The 23970-nt window shown below is 47.4% G+C and overlaps 1 protein-coding gene across 1 annotated transcript in view; it reads right to left on the bottom strand.

Moving 5' to 3' along the window:
• Nucleotides 1-23970, bottom strand: part of BAIAP2L1 (BAR/IMD domain containing adaptor protein 2 like 1) — a 124042-nt gene that overhangs the window by 60992 nt on the left and 39080 nt on the right. The window contains exon 3 of the mRNA XM_060260633.1: nucleotides 8749-8835. Coding sequence (XP_060116616.1) covers nucleotides 8749-8835 — 87 coding nt within the window. The remainder of the gene's footprint in view (nucleotides 1-8748; nucleotides 8836-23970) is intronic.

The raw sequence follows: 23970 nt of genomic DNA, 5'->3' as shown, positions 1-23970 counted from the left end.
TGGGAAAGGGTCAGTAGCAGTTTCCTCCCTTTCTTTTCCTGTGCAGCCTTGCTTTCGTTTTCACAGCAAGCAAAGTTCTGCTGGAAGAAGACCCAGTAAGTATTTGTGTGTGTGAGAGAGGGAGGGGGCAGGGGATTCCCTGGTATGGAGGCCCTCCCCCCCTTTAGAAAGCTTGGGGGGGAGGGAAATGTCTACTAGGCACTCTATTATTCCCTATGGAGAACGATTCCCATAGAGAATAATAGGAAATTGATCCGTGGGTATTGGGGGCTCTGGGGGGGCTATTTTTTTTGAGGTAGAGGCACCAGATTTTTAGTATAGCATCTAGTGCCTCTTCCCAAAATACCCCCCTAGTTTCAAAACGATTGGACCAGAGGGTCCAATTCTATGAGCCCCAAAAGATGGTGCCCCATCCTTAATTATTTCCTATGGAAGAAAGGCATTTAAAAAGATGTGCTGTCCCTTTAAATGTGATGGCCAGAACTCCCTTGGAGTTCAATTATGCTTGTCACATCCTTGTTCCTGGCTCCACCCCCAATGTCTCCTGGCTCCACCCCCCAAAGTCTCCTGGCTCTGCCCCCAAAGTCTCCAGATTTTTCTTTAATTGGACTTGGCAACCCTATCTCTTCCTCTTTCAAGGGTTTCATTAAAGATGGTTTTCGCAGACTCCTAAAAATATTACAGCGCTTCTCTTCCAGAGTTCTCTGACCTTTTGTATTTGTACAGCAAGCACTTTATTTGAGATTAAACTGGAGAGGGGCCAAATCCATCTTTTCAATGTCCATTAAAAAAATGTCACGCTGGAACTTTTATAGGGATATTAAGAGCCCCTCGTTTGAAGATCGCATAGCGACGTCCCAAATGTGAGTTGTACATTTTTAACAGGACAGCAGCAAAGAAAATCTCACAAGGTGAAAAAAAAAAAAGTCTGCCCTCCCGTCAATAAGCTCAGGCATAGCCAAAACGTTACTTCCAATTATGTATGTACAGATCATGTACTTCTAAAAATCTCCTGCTGAAAACTTCCTTCCCTCTGAAGTAAGAACTGCCACCACTGAGGTCAGAAGAATATGACTGCCAATTCTGGGTTAGAAAATTCTTGGGAGATTTTGGGCACGGGGCCTGAGGAGGACAGGGTTTAAGGAGGGGGGAGGGACCTCAGTGAGGGTATAATGCTGCATGAGTCTTCCCTTTGAAGCAGCCATTTTCTCCAGGAGAATTTATGTTCTCTTCTGTAGCCTGGAGATAAGCTGCAGTTCGAGGAATCTCCAGGCCCAACTTGAAGGTTGGCATTGCCTGCCTCATAGAATCATAGCGTTGGAAGGGACTTCCAGGGTCATCTAGTCCAACCCCCTGCACAATGCAAGAAACTCACAAACACCTCCCCCCAAATTCACAGGATCCTCATTGGTGTCAGATGGCCATCTAGCCTCTGTTTAAAAACCTCCAAGGAAGGAGAGCCCACCACCTCCCCAGGAAGCCTGTTCCACTGAGGAATCGCTCTAACGGTCAGGAAGTTCTTCCTGATGTTAAGTCGGAAACTTTCTTGATTCAATTTCAACCCATTGGTTCTGGTCCGACCTTCCGGGGCCACAGAAAACAATTCCACACCATCCTCTAGAGGACAGCCCTTCAAGTACTTGAAGATGGTGATCCTATCACCACTTCAGCCGCCTCTGTGAAGCAATAGTTTCCCATCCAAGAATTAACCAAGTTTGACCGCGCTTAGTTTCCGAGATCTGATGACATCGGGTTAGTCTGGGCTATCCAGGTCAATAAGGTTGCCAATCCCCAGGTGGGGGCAGAGGATCCCCCGGTTTGGAGGCCCTCCTCCTCCTTCAGAGTTATCAGAAAGCAGGAGACTGATTCACATAGGGTATAATGGGGAATTGGCCCGTGAGTATCTGGGACTCTAGGGAGGGGCTGTTTTTTGAAGAAGAGGCACCAAATTTTCAGCATAGCATCCAGTGCCTCTCCTCAAAACACTCTCCAAGCTCAAAAAGATTGGACGGGGTGTGTGTCCAATTCTATGAGCCCCAAAAGAAGGTGCCCTTTCCCCCCCCAGTATTTCCAGTTGAAGGAAGGCATTTAAAAGGAACATGGTTCCTTTAAATGCGATGGCCAGAAACTCCCTTCTGTTCCATTGTGTTTGTCACACCCTTGCTCCCACCTCCATCCCCAAAGCCTCCAGATATTTCTTGAGTCAGACCTGGCAACCCTACAGGGTCAGGGCTCTGGGAGATGACCCCACTGAAAACCCCTCCACTGAGCACCTATTTTAAATTATTTCTTTAAAGCAGTGTGGAGAGCAAGCAAAGCAAAAAAACAACCATTCCCCCCCCCCCCCGTTCCAGCTGGCCAATGGGGGAAGACCCCCCCCCCAACAGGCACGTCGAGCATCAACACGACGACATGACGCAGAAGTGGTGCCATCACACCATTGCGCGGCAGCTCTCTAGCCCAGGGGTGTCGAACTCATTTGTCATGAGGGACGGATCTGATATAAATGAGACCTTGTTGGGCTGGGCCATGTCAGGTTGGGTCGGTATGTGTATACCTATTTAAGATTAGGTAGTAGAGATATAAACTTTATAAAGGACATAGAAAAATGCAAGTAAATTTTTTTTAAAAAAATCCTTAAAACATGCTTAATATGTTAGCACTTTTTGGTCTTAAAGGTGCTTTCTTTGTATCTCTCCCATGGGATCCAGGGAACCGGGCAAAGGAAGCTCTGGCTCCTTCCTTCCTTCCTTCCTTCCTTCCTTCCTTCCTTCCTTCCTTCCTTCCTTCCTTCCTTCCCCAGGGGACCAGGAGGGTGACGGAAGAAGGGCTTGGCTCAGTAGCTCTGCTGTGCGATTGAGAGAGCCTGGCAAAACAAGCTCTCCCTCCCCCCCTTCCTCCCCAAGGGAGGAGCCTCAGCCAATGGAGAAAATAGAGGTTTTGCTCTGTGGCTCCTGTGTGATTGAGCAAGCCTTACAAAGCAAGCTGTGATGCAGAAGGAAGCAAATGGCAGCCAGTTGCTCGGGGGCCTGATTCAGTCCTCGGGCCGCATGTTTACAAAGTCTAATGTAAAAATGTTTAACACCCCTGCTCTAGCCATTCCCCACTCCCAGAAGGCTCCCTTCACCCACCACTGGCAGGACAATTGGACCTGGCAATCCTATGACGGCTGAGCTCTTCAGATGTAGAACCAGTCCTTTGCACAAATATCTCCGCGTGAGTGGGGCACATGTGTTTCAGTAAGAACACGCACCCAAAAAAGAAAACTAGGGGTGCGGTCACACGTACCATTAGTGGCGACACAGCTCCGTCTCGCTGACGGATTAAATGTGTTCGTTCAGACATCCACATCTGGCAATCGAGCATCATCCAGGGTCATTCCGACTTGCTGCGGATCAGTGCCGCATTAATTTGACAGCGCAGAAAGTCCGGCCCTTTTTCAAAAAAGCAGCACAAGATCGGCTTTTTCCTGTTTGGACAGCTCACGTGCAATACTGCCCCTTGGAATGTTTACCGCTCCTCCCACCTTTTTTAAAAAAAAAAAAGGTGGGAGGAGCGGTAAACATTCCAAGGGGCAGTATCGCGCGTGAGCTTCTGCTTCTCCAATCAACACAGGATCGGAGGGGGGGGGAAACATTATCCCATTATTCAGAACAGAAAAAAAATCTTTTTTTTCAATGTGGAGGATTTCCAGATATCATTGTCACTGCCAATTTCTAGGAAAGTAATTCCCGGCAGTTCCTTGGTTTGAATCGGCAACGTTAATTCCGGAAACTTTCCCCCTTCCCCCCTGCCTCTGAAGCAACGTTTGATTTCCCACCTCCAAACAGTTGGGTGCATGTTCAATGGACCCCCCCTCCTCCCAGAAATCACCACGCATGCTCCAAGAAAAGAGCGTGATAGTATTGGATGTCTGATCGCTCAACAACAGAATGAGTCGCATTCTTGGATGCTCGTCTGAACGACCCTGCATCGAATCAATATTCGGCGGTTCAAATTTGAGCGCTACACACCCGCTTTTAATGTGATGTGTGACCGCACCCTAGGTTTTCAAACGTGGAAGGCATTCGTGAATTTAACGTAAAACTGCAACCACATACTCATGTTCTTAGGAGGAGATTCCACCAGATTCATTATGGCTGATTTCTGAGCGTATGCAGGCAGAAGCGTGCCGCATGAGATCTGAATTATAAGTCATTGTGTGCTCTCATATTGGAGAGATGAATATTAACAAACGTTTGTGTGTATTCATCTACTAAAAGCAGCACTGCCGGTGACAAAAAAAAAATGTTAGCTACTAGGCATTATACATGCAACAAATATGATTTTGGCACTTTCAAAACCCAGTTAGATGAATGAGACAAAAGAAAAGGATGTTTTGTTTCTCCCTTCCTGCCCTCGACTCCTTCTTCCATACTGCTGAGTTTAATGCCAAACTAGATGAGACAGTAGGAGATCCAGAAATGGATCTGCCCAGGTTTTTGGTTTTTTTAAAAGGCAAATGGCAGCCACTTTTGGGGGTGGGGTGGGGGAATCCAGATTCAGGTTGGGGCCACAGAAGAGGGAAAGGAGCAGTTTAATCTGCCTTAGCCTCCCACCCAGCCCCATAGGGAAGGGGGCTGTGGTGGGGCTGCAAGGGAAGGGGCTGGAGGTTGAGAGTAGGAAGTTGGAGCGGCAGGGGTTCCCCTTCTCCCTTCCCGCTCCTGCTCAATATAAATTGCATGGGAAGGGCATGTAAGAGCAGCTGCTGCCCCCTCCAGCACCATTTAAAGGGCCCGCCAACCAGCTGATTAAATCACGCAGGAGGAGGGGAGGAACAGCCCTGAGATGGGGAGTGAGGCCCCCCCAAAACTGCCAGGGGGCCAGGCCCCATGGGCCTCTGGTTAGCTACGGGCCTGCTTCCACCCCACCCTGGAATTGCTATTCACCCTGGAACTGGGGGGGGGGGGAAGGGAGACAGGCAGGGGCTGTCAGTCTTTTCCCAATTCCAGGACTAGCAAAAGCTTTGATCCATCACACAGAGTCCTGTCTAGTTTGGACTAACAAACCTTCTTGGGTGGGGGAGGGGGCACAGACTTGCCTTTAAAAAAAAAAAAAAACAGTCAAAGCTTCATACACAGCAGGTGTTGTGTGTATAGAAAGAGTTGCCAATGATTGCACTGTTATTCTTCCAGCTACGAAAGACTGAAATGCACTGAATGCATAAGGCGCCTTGATATCCCCGGTATTTTGTTCTGCGCCTGTAGTCGCATCCAACCAGTCTTTCCTAACACAACTTGCAATGCATGGAAGGTGACTTAGTTTATAAATTATTTGCTTTCTGCTGTTTGCCCATGTGGCCGCTCCCCAAGGTTCAATACAGAATGCGAAGAGAGCCACGCCACGATGACTTTACAAGGGAACTGAGCAAGGTAAGCAGTGGGCCAAGTGCCAGTCGAGAGCCAAGTTAACCTCTTGCTGTAACTACAGTCGAGCCGGTCCTGCAACTACACTGCTCCATTGCTTCCAAGAAAAACCACGGCTGTGGAATGAGGAGTTCCTCACTCGTGGCAGCCTAGAGTAGGGTTGCCAATCCCCAGGTGGGGGCAGGGGATCCCCCGGTTTGGAGGCCCTCCCTCCCCTGCGGCCCTCCCTCCTCCCTCTCCCTTTCGTCAGAAAGCGGGAGGGAAATGTCTGCTGGGAACTCTATTATTCCCTATGGAGATTTATTCCCATAGAAAATCATGGAGAATTGATCCGCGGGTATCTGGGGCTCTGGGGGGGGGCTGTTTTTTGAGGTAGAGGCACCAAATTTTCAGCATAGCATCTAGTGCCTCTCCCCAAAATACCCCCCAAGTTTCAAAAAGATTGGACCAGGGGGTCCAATTCTATGAGCCCCAAAAGAAGGTGCCCCTATCCTTCATTATTTCCTATGGAAGGAAGGCACTGAAAAGGTGTGCCGTCCCTTTAAATGTGATGGCCAGAACTCCCTTTGGAGTTCAATTATGCTTGTCACAGCCTTGATCTTGGCTCCACCCCAATGTCTCCTGGCTCCACCCCCAAAGTCCCCAGATATTTCTTGAATTGGACTTGGCAACCCTAGCCTAGAGAACAGGGCCAGATTTTGCCATTAAAACACGCATCGTGGCCCTATTCAAACTAGGGTTGCCAACTCCAGGTTCAGAAATACCTGGAGACTGGAGCCTAGGAGAGTGGGGTCTAGGGAGGGGAAGGACCTCAGGAGGGTACAATGCCACGGAGTCCCACCTTCCAAAGCAGGCATTTTCTCCAGGAGAATTGAATTTTTTTAAAATAAGCAAGTTATTTATGTAGTATGGAGACCAGCTATAATTCTGTGAGATCCCCAGACACTACCTGGAAATTGGCAACCCCAATTCGGACCTACAACTGAGACTTGGGTTTAGGGATTTGCAAAGATCAGGCTTCGTGAGGAGGTATGCCTTACCCTGTTCCCCACCCACCCACATTTGGAGCTGCATAAGACGGCTGCCCAAACTAAAGCAAGATGCTCCAGTACTAACTCAGAAAATCCGGCAAGGCATGTGCCGCGCTTAAACGAGGGATCCCCAGAAGGGTGCCCAGGGGCACCACAGTACTCATGGACATCTTTCCTGGTGCCTGCCAAGGGTTTCTAGAAAGTGGTGGGGCTTTTGCCCAGCAAGACTTCTGACTGGGGACTGGAGAACTGATTGGCTGTGGAGATTTTTAGAAATGTTGATTTAGAAGCAGCTGCCACTAGAGCACAAGAACATAAGAGAAGCCACGTTGGATCAGGCCAATGGCCATCCAGTCCAACACTGTGTCACACAGTGGCCAAAAAAACCAAGTGCCCTCAGGTGGACCACCAGTGGGGCCAAGAAACTAGAAGCCCTCCCATTATGCCCCTCCCCAAGCACCAAGAATACAGAGCATCACTTGCCCCAGACAGAGAGTTCCAACAATACGCTGTGGCTAATAGCCACTGATGGACCTCTGCTCTATATTCTAATCCAATCCTCTCTTGAAGCTGTCTATGATTGTAGCCGCCACCACTTCCTGTGGCAGTGAATTCCATATGTTTATCACACTTTGGGTGTGACTGACGGTAAACTGCGGTAGCCTTTGAGTGGTTGGCTCCACCTCCTGAGGCAGCCATATTGTGGCTGTGTCCACTATGCTGTTCCAGGATCCCAAAGGCGTCCACAGACACAAATGCTGAGATCAGGGGTACAAAATCTTTTGACAATCCCCGGGCCGAAGGAGGCCAAATTGAAGAGTACGAGGGAAAGGGCCTTTTCGATCGCAGCTCCACACTGGTGGAACCAACTACCGAATGAAGTGCGGGCCCTGCGGAATCTTGTTCAATTCCGTAGGGCCTGCAAGACTACTCTTTTCCAACTGGCCTTCTCTTAATGTGGATTTTAGTCTACTGCATACAGCCATCATAAATTACAAGAGAACATTTAGAACATAGCACTTGTAAATGTTAGTTTTTAAACTTTGATGGTTTTAATTACGTTGGTTTTAAATAGCAACTATTATGAATTATATATTGTATTGATATAATGTTTTATATTGTAATTATGTATTTATTATATGTTGTGAGCCGCCCTGAGCCTGCTGTGGCGGGGAAGGCGGGATATAAATAAAATATTATTATTATTATTATTACAAAAAGGTTGGAGACCCTGGTCCTAAATTCTAGTGCCCAAGTCTGAAGTGGACACACATTGCATGCACACAGTCCCCTTACAATAGCCTTCTATATTCCTTGCTGGCCAAAGTTTATTTTCCTTCAACCCCTTCTTCCAAGTTAAACTATTTTAAACCTACAAACTGGTCAGTCAGAGACAGTGAGTGAGCTCACTCATGAGCTTGGAAGACGAGGAAAATTATTTTACAATTATGCCATTCAAGCTGTCATCAAAACCGAAAGAAATAGCACATAGTGGCAAGTAACACTTAATTCTTCCTCGCAGATCTTTTACGCCAATAGCCAAACGCTTTATTTTCCGGCTGGTGAAATTTGAAACTGAGATGCGTCCAAGACTTTTTGTACTACAGATTAAAATTTCCAATATTTGGGCTAATTGAAAAAAAAAATGCAAATGTAGAGATGCATTGCACACATTCACACGTTGCTCATCGAAAGAATTTGCCAGTTCAAATGATGTCATTCCCCAAGGTAAAGGTAAAAAGGTAAACTGTATGCTAGGCAGGCAGGCATGCTGGCAGGAGGCAATGTCAACGTCCTCTCCTAGCAACCTGGAGAGCCACTCTCATTCTTAGTAGATAATACTGACCCTGATGGACCAACAGTCTAATTCAGTATAAGGAAGCTTCAGTGTTCATGTTCCTTCTGGTGCAACCTGGAAGTTATGCCGTCGCACTGGGTGATATTCTAACATTTACCCTAAACTCTATGGTTAAACCAAAGTGCTGGGCAAATGTTAGAGCATCACCTTTGCATGTTGATGTTATTTCTGGGTTGCACCAGAAGTGATGCTATTGCACTAGGGGATGCTATTGCACTAGGGGATTAAGTGACGCTATTGCACTAGGGACACCAATCCCTCCAGCAAGTGCAAATCCCCGCCTCCCAGTGAGAGGCCATTATTATCAATAAATGCTTGTAGACCATACAGTCCCCATCCTGTTGATTGTCTGGTAAATTAGCACAAGTGAGGTTAAGCAATGAAACTAAGAAGGTCCAATTTTATCGCATGCATCACCAGCCAAGAAGAATTCTGCAGTTCAAGGCATACTTACCCAGTTCTTTAGATACTGGCGATGCGACTGCTATGTCTCCTATTTTTGCTACACCATCATAGTAAGCTCTTCCAGCAAGAATCATGGCTAGAGAGAGAGATTTGAAGAAATAAGAGTAAAATAATTTAACCTCAACAAACAAAAAGCAGGCTATAAATCTATTACTTACACCCCATGAGGCAAGGATTCTTAGTTACGAAAATAAGTGTAAAGTTGATAAACTGTGCTGCATACAGACTACAGTAAGAACATAAGAAGAGCCCACTTGGATCAGACCAGTGGCCCATCTAGCTCAGCATCCTGCCTTATACAGAAGCCAACCAGCTCCTCTGGAGGGACAACAACACGGCACTGAAGCTGAGGCCTTCCTCTGATGTTGCCTCAATCGGATTCAGGGGTTTAGTGCCTCTGAATGTGGAGATTCTCTTTAGTCGCTGTGGATAGTGGACGCTGATAGACCTTTCTTCCACAAATTTCTCTAATCCCCTCTTGAAGCTGTCTATGCCTGGGGCCATCCCTACATCCTCTGGCTGCCTATTTTAATCACTCACTGGGCAAAGAAGTATTTCCTACTGTACTTTTCAACAGACACTGAAAGCAGACATGAGACGTCTCTCTTGGTAACTGCATGAAAGCATGCACGCAACTAAAAGCAAAAGCAATGATGTGCTTCAGCCAAACAGACGCCTTCAGTTTCCATCACAAGTGAATATAACGTGTGCATGCGCCATCTCACCAAATATACCCAACTGGCCTAATTTATGACCATTCCTAGTTTTTGCCCGAGGCAAATAACTGTTTGATTTACTTACTGTATTTATTGTCCGCTTTTCCTGCCGGGGCTCAAAAGAGATCTTATTTTACGTCAAGTCGCAGTTGACTTACGGGGACCTCTTGGGGTTTTCAACGCAAGAGACATTCAGAGGTACGTAGTTTGCCATTGCCTGCCTCTGTAGAGTGACCCTGGACTTTCTTAACAGTCTCCCATGCTTATATTATTGGTAGATCCAAGCAGGCGGCCGTGTTGGTCTGAAGTAGCAGAACAAAAAAGGAGTCGATTGCGCCTTTAAGACCAACTTAGTTTCATTCAGAACGTCAGCTTTCGTGTGCCCTCTAAGCGCAATTTCTAGTCTGATGAAGTGTGCTCAGAGAGCACACGAAAGCCGACGTTCTGAATAAGACTAAGTTGGTCTTAAAGGTGCAATCGACTCCTATTTTGTTATATTATCGGTAGAAAGTACTGTCAAGTAACAGCTGACTTATGGTGCTCCCAGAGGGTTTTCAAGCCAAGAGAGGTTTCAGAGGCGGTTTGCCATTGCCTGCCTCTGCATAGCGACCCTGGGCTTCCTCGATAGCCCCTGTCCAAGCACTAATCAGGGCTGGCATTGCTTAGATCCTGAGACGACCTGATGAGATTGTGATAGCCTGGGCCATCCGGGTCAGGACAACAGTTGAACAGAGTTAGTTTGCTATTCCCTGCCTCCGCGTAGCCACTCTGGGCTTCTTTGGTGGTCTCCAATCCAGGGCCATCCGGGTCAGGACAACAGTTGAGCAGAGTTAGTTTGCTATTCCCTGCCTCCGCGTAGCCACTCTGGGCTTCTTTGGTGGTCTCCAATCCAGGGCCATCCGGGTCAGGACAACAGTTGAGCAGAGTTAGTTTGCTATTCCCTGCCTCCGCGTAGCCACTCTGGGCTTCTTTGGTGGTCTCCAATCCAGGGCCATCCGGGTCAGGACAACAGTTGAACAGAGTTAGTTTGCTATTCCCTGCCTCCGCGTAGCCACTCTGGGCTTCTTTGGTGGTCTCCAATCCAGGGCCAACCCTGCTTAGTTTCTGAGATCTGATGAGATTGGGCTAGCCTGGGCCGTCCAGGTCAGGGCAAAAAAGGGAAAACAACCACCTTATGAGCTACGTTAGGCTGAAACAGAGTGACTGTCTCTATGTCACCCATCAAACTTCCATGGCAGAGAAAGGATTCGAATCTGAGTTTCCTAGATCCTAGCCTGAAACTCTGACCGTTATAACACACTGGGTAAAACAGATTACAGGACGTGTAACAGGATATAAAATATTTTACAGGGTGTTAAGAAAGTAGATATAGGACATAAAACAGCACAATGAGGCCGCATAAGACAAGCAGTGAACAATGCAATAGGACTAGGATTACAGAATTAGAGAACAATGAGAACCACAAACTAAAGCAAACTGACAACAAAACAGAAAGTGGATTACTGTAAAACAATGCATGGAAAGGTGGTGACGCGTACAATAATCATCGCAGTAAACTGCAATCCTGTTCCATTAGTCAGGTGCCTACCTGGACTGTTCCATTTTACTACTGTCACAATCGCTTTGCTTAAAATGCCCTCCTGAACATTTCTGTTTTGTACCTACTGTGGATTGGCAGAAGCGTGGGAGCCGTTCTGACCTCTTCCTGCAAGCTGCTCCACAAGCCACTGATAAGAATGAAGGTGAACGGGGAAGTCGCCGATCTTATGCATTTGCAAGTGGCAACTTTAAAATGCTTTGCTCTGATGAGTGGAACATATGAACATATAAAGCTGCCTTATACTGAATCAGACCCGGTGTCCATCAAAGTCAGGATTGTCTTCTCAGACTGGCAGCGGCTCTCCAGGGTCTCAAGCTGAGGTTTTTCACACCTACCTGCCTGCCTGGACCCTTTTTAGTTGGAGATACCAGGGATTGAACCTGGGACCTTCTGCTTACCAAGCAGATGCTCTACCACTGAGCCACTGTCCCTCCCCAGTGGAGTCCAGTGGGAAAGATGGTCCTACAGTTATGGGAGTCCAAGACCATTAAAGGCTTTGTGTCTAGTTAGCAGGACCTTGAATTGAACTCAGCAGCCTCTTTTTTAAAAAAAAAACCCGTTACTTGTGCAGTAGAACATGCCAAGTTCCCTTCATGCCTCACAAAAACAGATACCCAGATAGGGTGCATTGCTGAATGAATTTCAGTTATGACTCTTCTGAAAGAAATAACCAAATCTAGGCTTGCCAGCCCCCAGGTCTGGGTGGGGGATCCCCCCAGTTTTGCAGGCTCCTCCTTGCCAGCAGCCAACTGCCTGGTGGGGGGAAGCCCACTTCAACAGCCATGATGCCCCTTTAGATCTCAGCAGAAGAAGCTTGCAAATTCTTTGTGTTCTGGAATGTGTGTATGTCTTTAAATCTCAGCAGGACACGAAAACTGCATGGGGAAGTTGAATAGGCAGAGCCATGTGGCTCTTCCCAGTGAGTGTGTGAAAAAGGAAGAAAGCACAGTCTCTGTTTTGCATTAGTTTCAGAAGTCATTTGTATATTAAAATGATGGAAGAAAACTCCAGCCCCTAGACTGCGCTCTTCCTTATTTTTGTTTTCCTGTGAAGAAGTTAGCTGAAATACAGCAGGCTGTTACATTCAGCAACTATCATGCGTAAAGTGATTATACCATTGTCCCAGTGAGATCACAAAAGTGTGGGCTTGCAAACTGTTTATTTTGGCTGCTTTGTGAGTGGCTGTTTTCACTTTTGCAGCTGCTGCGGAACCCTTTCTACAAATGAAAACTGTATACAGGGGAAGTGCACTGCTGTATTTTTATTTACTTGTTTTAGGGAATGGGAAAGCCTATGGGCTCCACCCCCAAAGTCCCCAAGTATTTCCTGAGTTGGACCTGGCAACGCTAGTCCAGTAGCCTTTTTAGAGACCAACAAGCCTTGGGAGCAGGAGCTTTCAGGAGGCAAAGGTATAGTAAGCTTTGAAGATGACGGTGGGGTTTTCTCCCTTTTTCAGCATTCGGGTTAAGAGGGAAGAATATGAACATACGACGTTCTATTGGACTATTGCATGCTGAATGTTTTGAATAGACAATCCTTTCTTATGAAAAAATATTGATATCATTAATTTGGATTTGCGTATTTCGTTAATTGGGAGTTATGATACCAGTGATATTTCCATTGCCTGCAATCCCCAGTTGGGGGCAGGGGATCACCTGGTTTGGAGGCTCTCCCCCCACTTCAGGGTTATCAGAATGCAGGGGAGGGGGAGAATATCCACTGGACACTCCATTATACCCTATTGTTCCCATAGGATATAATGGAGAACCAATCTGTGTGTATCTGGGGCTCGGGGGGGGGCTGTTTTCTGAGGCAGATGCACCAAATTTTCAGCATAGCATCTGGTGCCTCTCCTCAGCCCCCTATCCAATTGGTCCAGCCCCCTATCCTGGGGGGGTCCAATTCTATGAAACTTCAAAGAAGGTGCCCCTATCCTCCATTATTTCCAATGGAAGGAAGGCATTTCAAAGGAACATGGTCTCTTTAAATGCGATGGTCAGAATTCCCTTTCTGCTCGTCACAACCTTGCTCCTGGCTCCACCCCCGAGGTCCCCAGCTATTTCCTGAGTTGGACCTGGCAACCCGAGTTCGGAGGCTGGAGAAGGTGGGGTGCGGGGAAAGGAGGAATCTCAGCAGGGTAGAATGCCAAAGTCTCCACTCTCCAAACCAGTCATTTCATCCAAAGGAACTGATCTCTATAATCAGGAGATCAGTTGTAATTCTGTGAGAACTGCAGGCCCCACCTGGACGCTGGCTACCCTTGATGTGGTCTTTTAGATGAGCCTTCTGGAACTATGGAAACAACGTTCACATTTCAGTTTCGCTTTCGGATATTTGAACAGACCTAACCCACTCTCAGAAGAGCCCCGCGGCACAGAGGGGTAAAGCTGCAGTACTGCAGTCGGAGCCCTCTGCTCATGACCTGAGTTCGATCCCAGCGGAAGCTGGGTTCAGGTAGCCGGCTCCAGGTTGACTCAGCCTTCCATACTTCTGAGGTTGGTAAAATGAGTCCCCAGCTTGCTGGGGGGAAAGTGCAGATGTCTGGGGAAGGCAAGGGCAAACCACCCCGTAAAAAGTCTGCCGTGAAAACGTCGTGAAAGCAACGTCACCCCAGAGTCGGAAACGACTGGTGCTTGCACAGGGGACTACCTTTACCTTTTTTTTTTTAAACCCAGTCTCCCCGGGTACTATTGCTTGCAGAATACAGAGGGGCCGTATACAGATTTGCACCTACATTTACTTACAACACATTAGGACCCTGGAGAGATTCAAATCCAGCAGAAGGCTGTTAACGACACCGGAAAAAATGACATTAGCTAACAATGCGAAGCATTTCTTTAATCGTCAAGTTCAGTAAAGCACAGCAAACCACAAGAATGCGTTATATAATGGAGCTAGCTGAACGACAGGTACTTTAATTTCTTTTAAAGGAAGAACTCTCAGAGCAAGAGTTTCCTTTCAGACTGAGAGGCCAGAAGAAAACCGGCGCCTTTCAAACTGAGAGGCTGGAAGAAACCGTCCCCCCCCCTATAATTATGTATCGATATACTGCAGATCCTATCAGTTTAGCTGTTTCAAGGAAGCATTAACATATGAGAGGTATTTACTGAGTTTGGTTGTTCCCTGTAAATTATTTCCATGTTATTTTGCATTTATGATTTGAATACCAGTGTGTATTTTGATACATTGTTCGTGGAAACAGAATTCAAACTAGACAAAGCAGGAGTCAAGGCGCACCTTTAAGACCAACCAAGTTTTATTGAGAACGTACGCTTTCTAAGCACGCTTCATCAGACGAGGGGATCGGATCTATCAAACTAGACAGTCACCAGAAGGAGACTGCACGCAGCAAGTAGCACAACACCCATCCCTACAAACGCTAATATTCTGCCCCTAAGCATTTCGCCCCTACTGTAATTAAGCTGACTGCGTTGTGCTTTTTGGCATCCCAACTCCCTTCTTTGTAACATCCCTCGCACCTTCTGGCTGGGACATAGGAACTCAGGAATCTCCATTTATGCTAGTATCGGACTAGAGTTACTAGAGCCCCCAATGGAGGCAGGGTTCCCCCATGACCTGAAAGAGACATCATCGCATCCAAGATGTAAGAGTGACACTCTGATATTTGAGCAAAAGCTCTATGGTAGAATCCAAATTTAGCATAGATTTTTGCCCTAATACCAGAGCTTTGCCCTGATGTGAAGGCATCACTTCCAGGTCACGAGGCAGTGACACAGACACACTGCTGTACATCGGATGGGCCTCCTTGCAGCTCCTGGTAAGTAACCCCCTCCCCCTGCTGGTTGCCAGGAAGAACCTGACAAAGCGAGCTCTGACTCTTGAAAAGTTTGTAGCCCAAAAATCTTGTTGGTCTCTAATGCGCTACTGGACTCGAATCCAACTCTTCTACTAAACCACCCCTCTGAAACAATTCTACCTGATTATGCCATTATATCAGGGGTCCCTGACCTTTTTGAGCCTGCAGGCACCTTTGGAATTCTGACATGGGGTGGCTGGCTGAACCACAACATGGTGCTTCTGGACTCAAAACACAGCTCTTCTTCTCTGGAAGCTACATGGCTACCCTCTGCAAGTATTACACCATCAAAATCCATTTTCCCTAGGTCAGGGGTGGCGAAACTGTGGCTCTTTCACACGTATTGTGTGGCTCTCGAGGCCCCCGCCGCCCCATCAGCCAGCCTGGAGAAGGTATTTCTCTCTTCAAATCACTTCTTCAAGCCAGGCCAGATGGTGACTTGGAGAATGAATTTAAAGTTAAAGTTGCTTTCTTTCCACCTCTCCCTCCCTCCTCCCTTCTCCATCTATGTTCCTTCCTTCCTTCCTTCCTTCCTTCCTTCCTTCCTTCCTTCCTTCCTTCCTTCCTTCCTTCCTTCCTTCCTTCCTTCCTTCCTTCCTTCCTACCTACCTACATCTGATGTTTATTTTATGTGGCTCTTAGGTTATGCAAGTTTGGCCACCCCTGCCCTCGATCTTCTGGGCACTTGGAACAGATCTGTGAATTATCAAGTAACAAGCACTGATGGCTTTAAGATGCTTTGATATATTACAAAGATGTTCCCTGATTATTTGGGAAGCGATCGATGGATTAATTTTAGCACCCACAAAGCTACAGACGGCTGGCAGGCGCCTTCTTAGAAGAAGTGCCGTTCTTCTTTTCACACCCGGGAAGGAAAGCCTCTTCTAAGACCACTGACACACACTGCAGCTAGTGCTATCTAAAAATTATGACGCTGTTGTGGGAAAAGGCAGCCTATAAATATTTCAGATAGCAGTTGTTTGGTTTCTGGGGGCATGTGTAAACAGGTATGTTTAATTTAAAGCAAAATGATTAATTCACTAGGGCTTCTTTGAACAGTCAATCTCACAATTTACCTTAAACTGTCAGGTGCGGGAGGGAAAAGCCAGGAACTAACAATGAAGGCAGGGGCTGGGAGGCAGCACAGACGCAGGGACAGGGAAAAAAGGATCCCTCCTTGACGCTGGGGTGGGGGGAGTCACTGACTGATCAGGAGCCGGAACTTGGGAGTCCCAGGGAAGTGCCTGGAAGGGGAAGGGGACACCATCTAGCATGCTGGAGAAGATTTGGGAGGGACGGGGGCTCAGTGGTAGAGCATCTGCTTGGTAAGCAGAAGGTCCCAGGTTCAATCCCCGGCATCTCCAACTAAAAAGCGTCCAGCAAATAGGCGTAAAAAACCTCAGCTTGAGACCCTGGAGAGCCGCTGCCAGTCTGAGTAGACAATACTGACTTTGATGGACCCAGGGTCTGATTCAGTAGAAGGCAACTTCATATAAGATGTCAATCAGGGTGGAGCGTGATGAACATGGAGCCAAGATATAGCAAAAAAAGGTTTTCCAGCCAGGAAGGAAGAGCTCGTCTCCTTGGCTTTGGGCCTCCCTCCCAAGACTTTATCCCTTCCCCTGAGAGCTGGATAAAATCCTGAAACTTCCTGTGGAACCCTGATGATGACAATTAACAACAACAACAATATGCTGTCAAGTAGAAGCCAATTTGTGTAAGGATACCAGGCTCCTAGCGGGGCCTGGGGATCTCCCAGAATAGCTCATCTTCAAACTATAGGAATCAGTTCTCCCGGGAGAAAACGGATGTTTTGGAGAAGGGGTGGCCAAACCGTGGCTTGGGAACCACGTGTGGCTCTTCCACACTTATTGTGCGGCTCTTGAAGCCTCCACTGCCCCGTCAGCCAGCTTAGAGAAGGCATTTGTCTCTTTAAGATGACTTCTCCAAGCCGAGCCAGCCGGCGGCTTGGAGGATGCATTTAAAGTTGCTTTCCTTCCACCTCTCTCTCCCCACTTCTATTTGCATTCTCCCCTTCCTGTCTTGTGGCTCTCAAACATCTGACATTGAACGTATGAAGCTGCCTTATACTGAATCAGACCCTTGGTCCATCAAAGTCAGTATTGTCTACTCAGACTGGCAGCGGCTCTCCAGAGTCTCAAGCTGAGGTTTTTCACACCTATTTGCCTGGACCCTTTTTTGGAGATGCCGGGGATTGAACCTGGGACCTTCTGCTTCCCAAGCAGATGCTCTACCACTGAGCCACAGTCCCTCCCTAACACTTATGAGGCTCTCCAGGGTCTCAAGCTGAGGTTTTCCACACCTATTTGCCTGGACCCTTTTTTGGAGATGCCAGGGATTGAACCTGGGACCTTCTGCTTCCCAAGCAGATGCTCTACCACTGAGCCACCGTCCCTCCCCTTTTATGTCTTGCAGCTGTCAAACGTCTGAAGTTTATTCTATGTGGCTCTTCCGTTGAGCAAGTTTGGCCACCCCTGCTATGGAGGGTGGACTCTACAGCCTTGTACCCCACTGAGGTTCCTGTTCTCCCCAGGACCCACCCCCAAATCTCTAGGAGTTTTTCAGCCTGGAGCTGCCAACCCCACCCCTCCCTGCTGGTGCCCAGGGGTGACCTGGCAACCCTAAACCTATGGAAACTTCTCATGGGGTTTTGAAGGCAACAAACAGATAAACAAAGTTTTGCATTGCCTCCTTATGCGTAGCAGCCTTGGTTTTCCTTGGTGGTCTCCCAATCAACGTGGTACCCGCGGCTGACCCTGGCTTCGCTTCCGTGCTCTTTTGAGAGAGGTCTAAACCGGGCTGTTCAGGCTGCTAGAACCCTGGCGCCTAACCGTTTTAATTGGCTGAGGGAGGGATCTAAAATAAACCACCGGTGAACCCGAGAGAAATGCTACGTCAGAAACAAGCAGAAACAAGGCATAAGGTAGTGAGAGGAGGACAGGAGGATTCCTTAGGGGGTAAATGGTAGCTCTCAAAACGGAGAGTAAGCGGAGACGGATCTGCTCACTGGCGGGGAGCCTGAAAAGGGAAGGACATATTACTGTAAAGGGCAACAAGGTTAGGGCTATGAACCAGTCACTGCAGCTCTTGAGTGCTGCCCCTCTCTTACAGTAACTGTGTTCTTAGCAGCTATTCCAAGCCAGACTATTGGTCCCTCCAGCTCAGTATTGTACGGCTGGCAGTGGATCTTTAAGTTTTACGCTCAGGTTTCCCAACACCTGCTCTTGAGGTCCTTTTAATAGGAGATGCTGGGAACTGAACCTGGGACCTTCTGCAGATGCTCTGCCAGTGAGACACGAGCCCTCTCCCCAAGGGCAAGTGAGCGAAACGGCTGCCCACCAAGCCAAGAAGAGCTATACAGATCCCTTTCCATCTCTCTTTTCATGGAGATCCAGTTTTCGAAGCAATGTCATCACCGCATACTTTCCCAAGCTGAAAGCAGCTAACCAATAATCCCCAGCAGGTGCGGACTCTCCCCGGATCCTGTTCTTTTACAGATTCAGCACAAAACACATTCAAGTTTGGCATCGGCTATCACTGAATTGCATTTTTATTTTGCAGGAAAATTTGTAGATTGAATTTTTCTGCAAGGAAACCAGGCTAGAAAACACTCTGTGTAACTCAGGGCATAACAGAAAATGTATCTAGTCTGTAAAGAGCTAACATCTGATACTTCTTTCAAATCTGGATTTTTTTTCCTTGTGGGGCTGGGTGAGCTGGCAAAGTTTGGAGACACTGTGCCCTCAAAGTAGAGTCACCAGCTATGGGCCGAGAAAGTCCTTGAGATTTTAGGGGACAGAGGCCTGGAAGGGCAGAGTTTTTGGAGGTGTGCTCTATTTGCCTTTATGCCCAAGGAAAACTATTCAATTTGCAATGAGGCATTTGAGAAAATATTACTGCTCATGCGCTGAACTGCATTCCATGCGCACACAACAGAATCAACTATTGATTCATTTTCTAGTGAGCTGTAAGGAGCACTGAAAGGACTGCGCACTGAGGTCTAATTTGCAGACTCAGGGTGTGTAACAAATTATTCCTAGACCAGAAGTTCGTCACACCCATCACTCAGAATTTCCTGCTGCATACAGGAGTGAGCAGGCAGACAAACGAGCTGTAGTTTTCTACAGTTGCAATGCAGAATTGTTCAAGTTAAAAAGCAAATACAGCACATGGAAGGTTCTTACAAACAGGTCCCTGACACACTGTACAAACCAGCAATCTATTTCTGCAGAGCTGCCACTATGGAGATACAAAGTATTTCATGCAATTCGGACAGATATACCTATCAGCAATTCGACCAGCCACAATACTAAAGTTCCTCTGTTCTGGAGGCCTCAGAGTATAATGAACTTTTCACTAAAAGAGCACCCTTAAAAGGTAACATGAAGAACTGTTTACATCATTATGTTCCCTTTAATCCTCTCTAAAGAGCACAGCATTGTGGTGTTTTTTTTTTAAATGCAGTAAAGTTAATGGAATACAAACGGATGCTTGAGACGAATCACATTCTCTCATCTGTCTCCCATCATGTTTTAATTTAGTAGTTTCCAAAAGAGGACTCTAAGTGGAAAAATATGTCCCATAGGCGCACAACAAGGAAGCCGCATACATAATTTTTGTGTGTGTGACTGCTCCCATGGGGAAAAAAACCATGTGATTCAAGCTCACACATATCCCAAGCAAAGCCATCTTCTCAACGATGAAAATAACATACATAAATAAAGTCAAAAGGAACTGAATGGATTTTAGCTTTGTTAGTGGCGATACTGAAACGAAGGCTGCAAGCCCAAGAACCCTCCCCTGGAAATAAATCCCACTGGAGAAAATGGGACCTAGCTGCTGAGTAGATCTGGTGGAAAGAACATTAACAGTTTGAGATAGGCATAAGACCATATGAAGAGACCTGCTGGAACAGATCAATAGTCCATCTAGTCCAGCATCCTGTCTCACAGAGTGGCCAACCAGTTGCTCTGGAGGGCCAACAACAGGGCACAGAGGCCGAGGCCTTCCCCTCATAAGAACATCAGAAGAGCCTTGCTGGATCAGACTAGTGGTCCATCTAGTCCAGCATCCTGTCTCACAAGAGTGGCCAACCAGTTCCCCAACAACAGGGCACAGAGGCCAAGGCCTTCCCCTCATAAGAACATCAGAAGAGCCTTGCTGGATCAGACTAGTGGTCCATCTAGTCCAGCATCCTGTCTCACAGAGTGGCCAACCAGTTCCCCAACAACAGGGCACAGAGGCCGAGGCCTTCCCCTCATAAGAACATCAGAAGAGCCTTGCTGGATCAGACAAGTGGTCCATCTAGTCCAGCATCCTGTCTCACAGAGTGGCCAACCAGTTCCCCAACAACAGGGCACAGAGGCAAAGGTCTTCCCCTCATAAGAACATCAGAAGAGCCTTGCTGGATCAGACTAGTGGTCCATCTAGTCCAGCATCCTGTCTCACAGAGTGGCCAACCGGTTCCCCAACAACAGGGCACAGAGGCCAAGGCCTTCCCCTCATAAGAACATCAGAAGAGCCTTGCTGGATCAGACTAGTGGTCCATCTAGTCCAGCATCCTGTCTCACAGAGTGGCCAACCGGTTCCCCAACAACAGGGCACAGAGGCCAAGGCCTTCCCCTCATAAGAACATCAGAAGAGCCTTGCTGGATCAGACTAGTGGTCCATCTAGTCCAGCATCCTGTCTCACACAGTGGCCAACCGGTTCCTCTGGAGGGCCAACAACAGGGCAGAGAGGCCGAGGTCTTCACCTGATCTTGCCTCCTGGCTCTGGGATTCAGAGGCTTAGTGCTGATGACACTACGCTACTGGCAGAAAACAGTGAGGACTTTAAAACGACTACTGATGAAGGTTGAAACAGAAAGAGCCAAAGCGGGATTACAGCTGGAGTACAGCTGAACATCAAGAAGACTGAAGTAATAACTGCCGGGTAATTATACAACTTTGATGGTGAAGAAACGGAATTTGCTCCAAGGTTTCTATTCCTTGGCTCAATCATCCACCAAAAATGGATACTGCACCCAGGAAATCAGACGGACGCTGAGACCGGGGAGGGCAGCCATGAAGGAGCTAGAAAAGATCTATAAGTGTCACGATGTGTCCCTGGAGCCCAAGATCAAATCGATTCATGTCACAAGCTCCCTCTAAACTGTGGAGTCTTGTGAGCAAAAATTCTGGTTCACGAGCTACTGGCGTTAAAGTTGTGAGGTCCTGCATAAATTAGCTTGCTCTGGGGCCATTTTTCCTGAGCTGAGAACAAAAATGTGTGAGCTGGAGGCTAAAAAACCCTGTGAACTAGCTCACACTAACTGAGCTTAGAGGGAACACTGGTCACTTCCCCCTGTCCTCAGTTTGCAAGACCTGAGAACGGCAATTAAGTAATAGGATGCTTTGGAGGACATGAATTCATAGGGTCGTGGCGAACTTGACAGCCCTTAACACACGCACAGATCTGCCCGGTCTTGTTCCCTAACCTGTGCTAGACTTTCAGCCCCGCCTTCCAAAAGGATTTGGTCCTTCTGATATTGCTGCTGGCCTATGCGAAGGCTCGCTACTCCAGCAAACAGAATTTTTAATCCTGCCTGCAAACAAAGCCAGAGGTTATCGGGCTTATGAAAATGTCTACCAGACTGCCTGTCAGCACGCACCTTTGTAAAGACAAAGGAAACCAACTTTCTTTCAGGTTGTTTTACTGTTGCCCCACAAGAACCAACAAAATCAAAATTAAATCAAAAGGAGTTTTCGGTTAAATGTTAGGATGACAGAGAGGTTCCTCGGTGGAACAGGCTTCCTTAGGAGCTGATGGGGTCTCCTTTGGAGGTTTTCAACCCCAGAGTGGTAAGCTGCAGTACTGCAGTCCAAGCTCTGTTCGTGACCTGAATTCGATCCCAGTGGAAGCTGGGTTCAGGTAGCTGGCTCACGGTTGACTCCGCCTTCTATCTCTATCTCACAGAGGTTGGTAAAATGAGTCCCCAGCTTGCCGGGGGTAAAGTGTAAATGACTGGGGAAGGCAGTGGCAAACTACCCTGTAAAAAAGCCTGCCATGAAAACCGTTGTGATGTGACGTCACCCCAGGGTGGGAAATGACTGATGCTTGCACAGGGGATTACCTTTACCTTTTAGATAGCTATCTGTGACAGCAAGGCTGATTCTGTGAATTTAGGCAGATTGTGAGGAGGAGGTCATGAAAGGATGAGTTCTTGGTTCTTCTGGCCCTTTGTTATACACCCAGAGTAATGCTGATTGCCTCTTTGGAGTCAGGAAGGAATTTCCCTCCAGGCTACGGTTTATTTTATTTTATTATATTTATATTCTGCCCTCCCCTATTGAACTCAGGGTGGTTAACAACAGTTGACAAGCCTCAGGGTCATCCGAAAGTGCGAAGGGGGGGGGGGGGTGGAGAAATGTCTGCTGGGCACTCCATTATTGCCTATGGACACCAATTCCCACAGGGTATAATGGAAAATTGATCTGTGGTTATCTGGGGCTCCGGAGGGCTGTCTTTTTAGGTAGAGGCACCGAATTTGCAGCATAGCATCCAATGCCTCTCCTCAAAACACCCTCTAAGCTTCAAAAAGATTGGACCAGGGGATCCAATTCTATGAGCCCCAAAAGAAGGTGCCCCTAACCTTTATTATTTCCAATGGAGGAAAGGCATTTAAAAGGTGTGTGGTCCCTTTAAATGTGATGGCCAGAACTCTCTTTGGAGTTCCATTATGCTTGTCACAACTTGTCTCCTGGCTCCACCCCCAAAGTCCCCAGATATTTCCTGAATTGGACTTGGTAACCCTACTCCAGGCCACATTGGTCCAGGGATCCTGGAGGTTTCTTGTGTTCCTCTGGACATAGAATAGGTGTAGGGGTGGCCAACTGTAGCTCTCCAGATGTTTTTTTGCCTACAACTCCCATCAGCCCCAGCCACTGGCCATGCTGGCTGGGGCTGATGGGAGTTGTAGGCCAAAAAATCTGGAGAGCTACCGTTGGCCACCCCTGGAATAGGGGGTCACCAGGATTGGGGGGAGGGGTGTAGCTGTGAATTTCCTGCATTGTGCAAGGGGTTGGACTGGATGGCCATTGAGCTGCCTTCCAGCTCTATGTTTCAGCCCACACATACCTAGATTAGTCATTTCTAGACTAAAGACATAGGAGATTGATCCGGAAACAGTTCTGATTCACTGTTTATCATCTTTTGCAACACCATAGAGAATATCAAGGCACTTCAGGCCATACCTGACAGAGCAAACGTTTAGGGTCAAAAGGGAAGTGAAAAGGCAACCCAGCTAAGGGAAAAAGACGTTACACCACTGAATTCCAGAGCTTTAGTTTAATCAGTCCCACGTTATCTCGTCTAACTCTGCCCCTCCCCCACACACAGACAAAACCCACTTCACATTCCTCATGCAGAAAATTTTGTTAAGTACTTAAGAGTACTTTACAAAAATAGATATTAACAACATGGCAAGCTGAACTTCCAATCCTAGTTCTGCAAAAAAAAAAAAAAACGCGTACAAACTCTCCCATGGTAAATGAGAAACAGAAGCCAAAATCCTTCTGACCTAAACTCCTAAAGGAACTCAAGGGTATTCCGATCTGGCTTTTTTAAGGGTATTTTTAATACTTCCAATTTCAAAGCAGGAAAAACGCTATAAAATGAAATGAGATCTGTGATAAGATGCGTGCTTAGGGTTGCCAATCCCCAGGTGGGGGCAGGGGATCCCCCGGTTTGGAGACCCTCCCCCCGCTTCAGGGTCGTCAGGAAGCGGGGGGAGGGGAGGGAAATGTCTGCTGGGAACTCTATTATTCCCTATGGAGATTTATTCCCAATAGAAAATCATGGAGAATTGATCCACAGGTATCTGGGGCTCTGGGGGGGGGGGCTGTTTTGGGGGGTAGGGGTGCCAAATTTTCAGTATAGCATCTAGCGCCTCTTCTCAAAATACCCCCCAAGTTTCAAAAAGATTGGACTAGGGGGTCCAATTCTATGAGCCCCAAAAGAAGGTGCCCCTATCCTTCATTATTTCCTATGGAAGGAAGGAATTGAAAAGGTGTGCCGTC

This window comes from Heteronotia binoei, chromosome 20 (assembly GCF_032191835.1).
Source record: "Heteronotia binoei isolate CCM8104 ecotype False Entrance Well chromosome 20, APGP_CSIRO_Hbin_v1, whole genome shotgun sequence".
NCBI lineage: Eukaryota > Metazoa > Chordata > Lepidosauria > Squamata > Gekkonidae > Heteronotia > Heteronotia binoei.
This window is presented reverse-complemented; position numbering and strand designations above follow the sequence as displayed.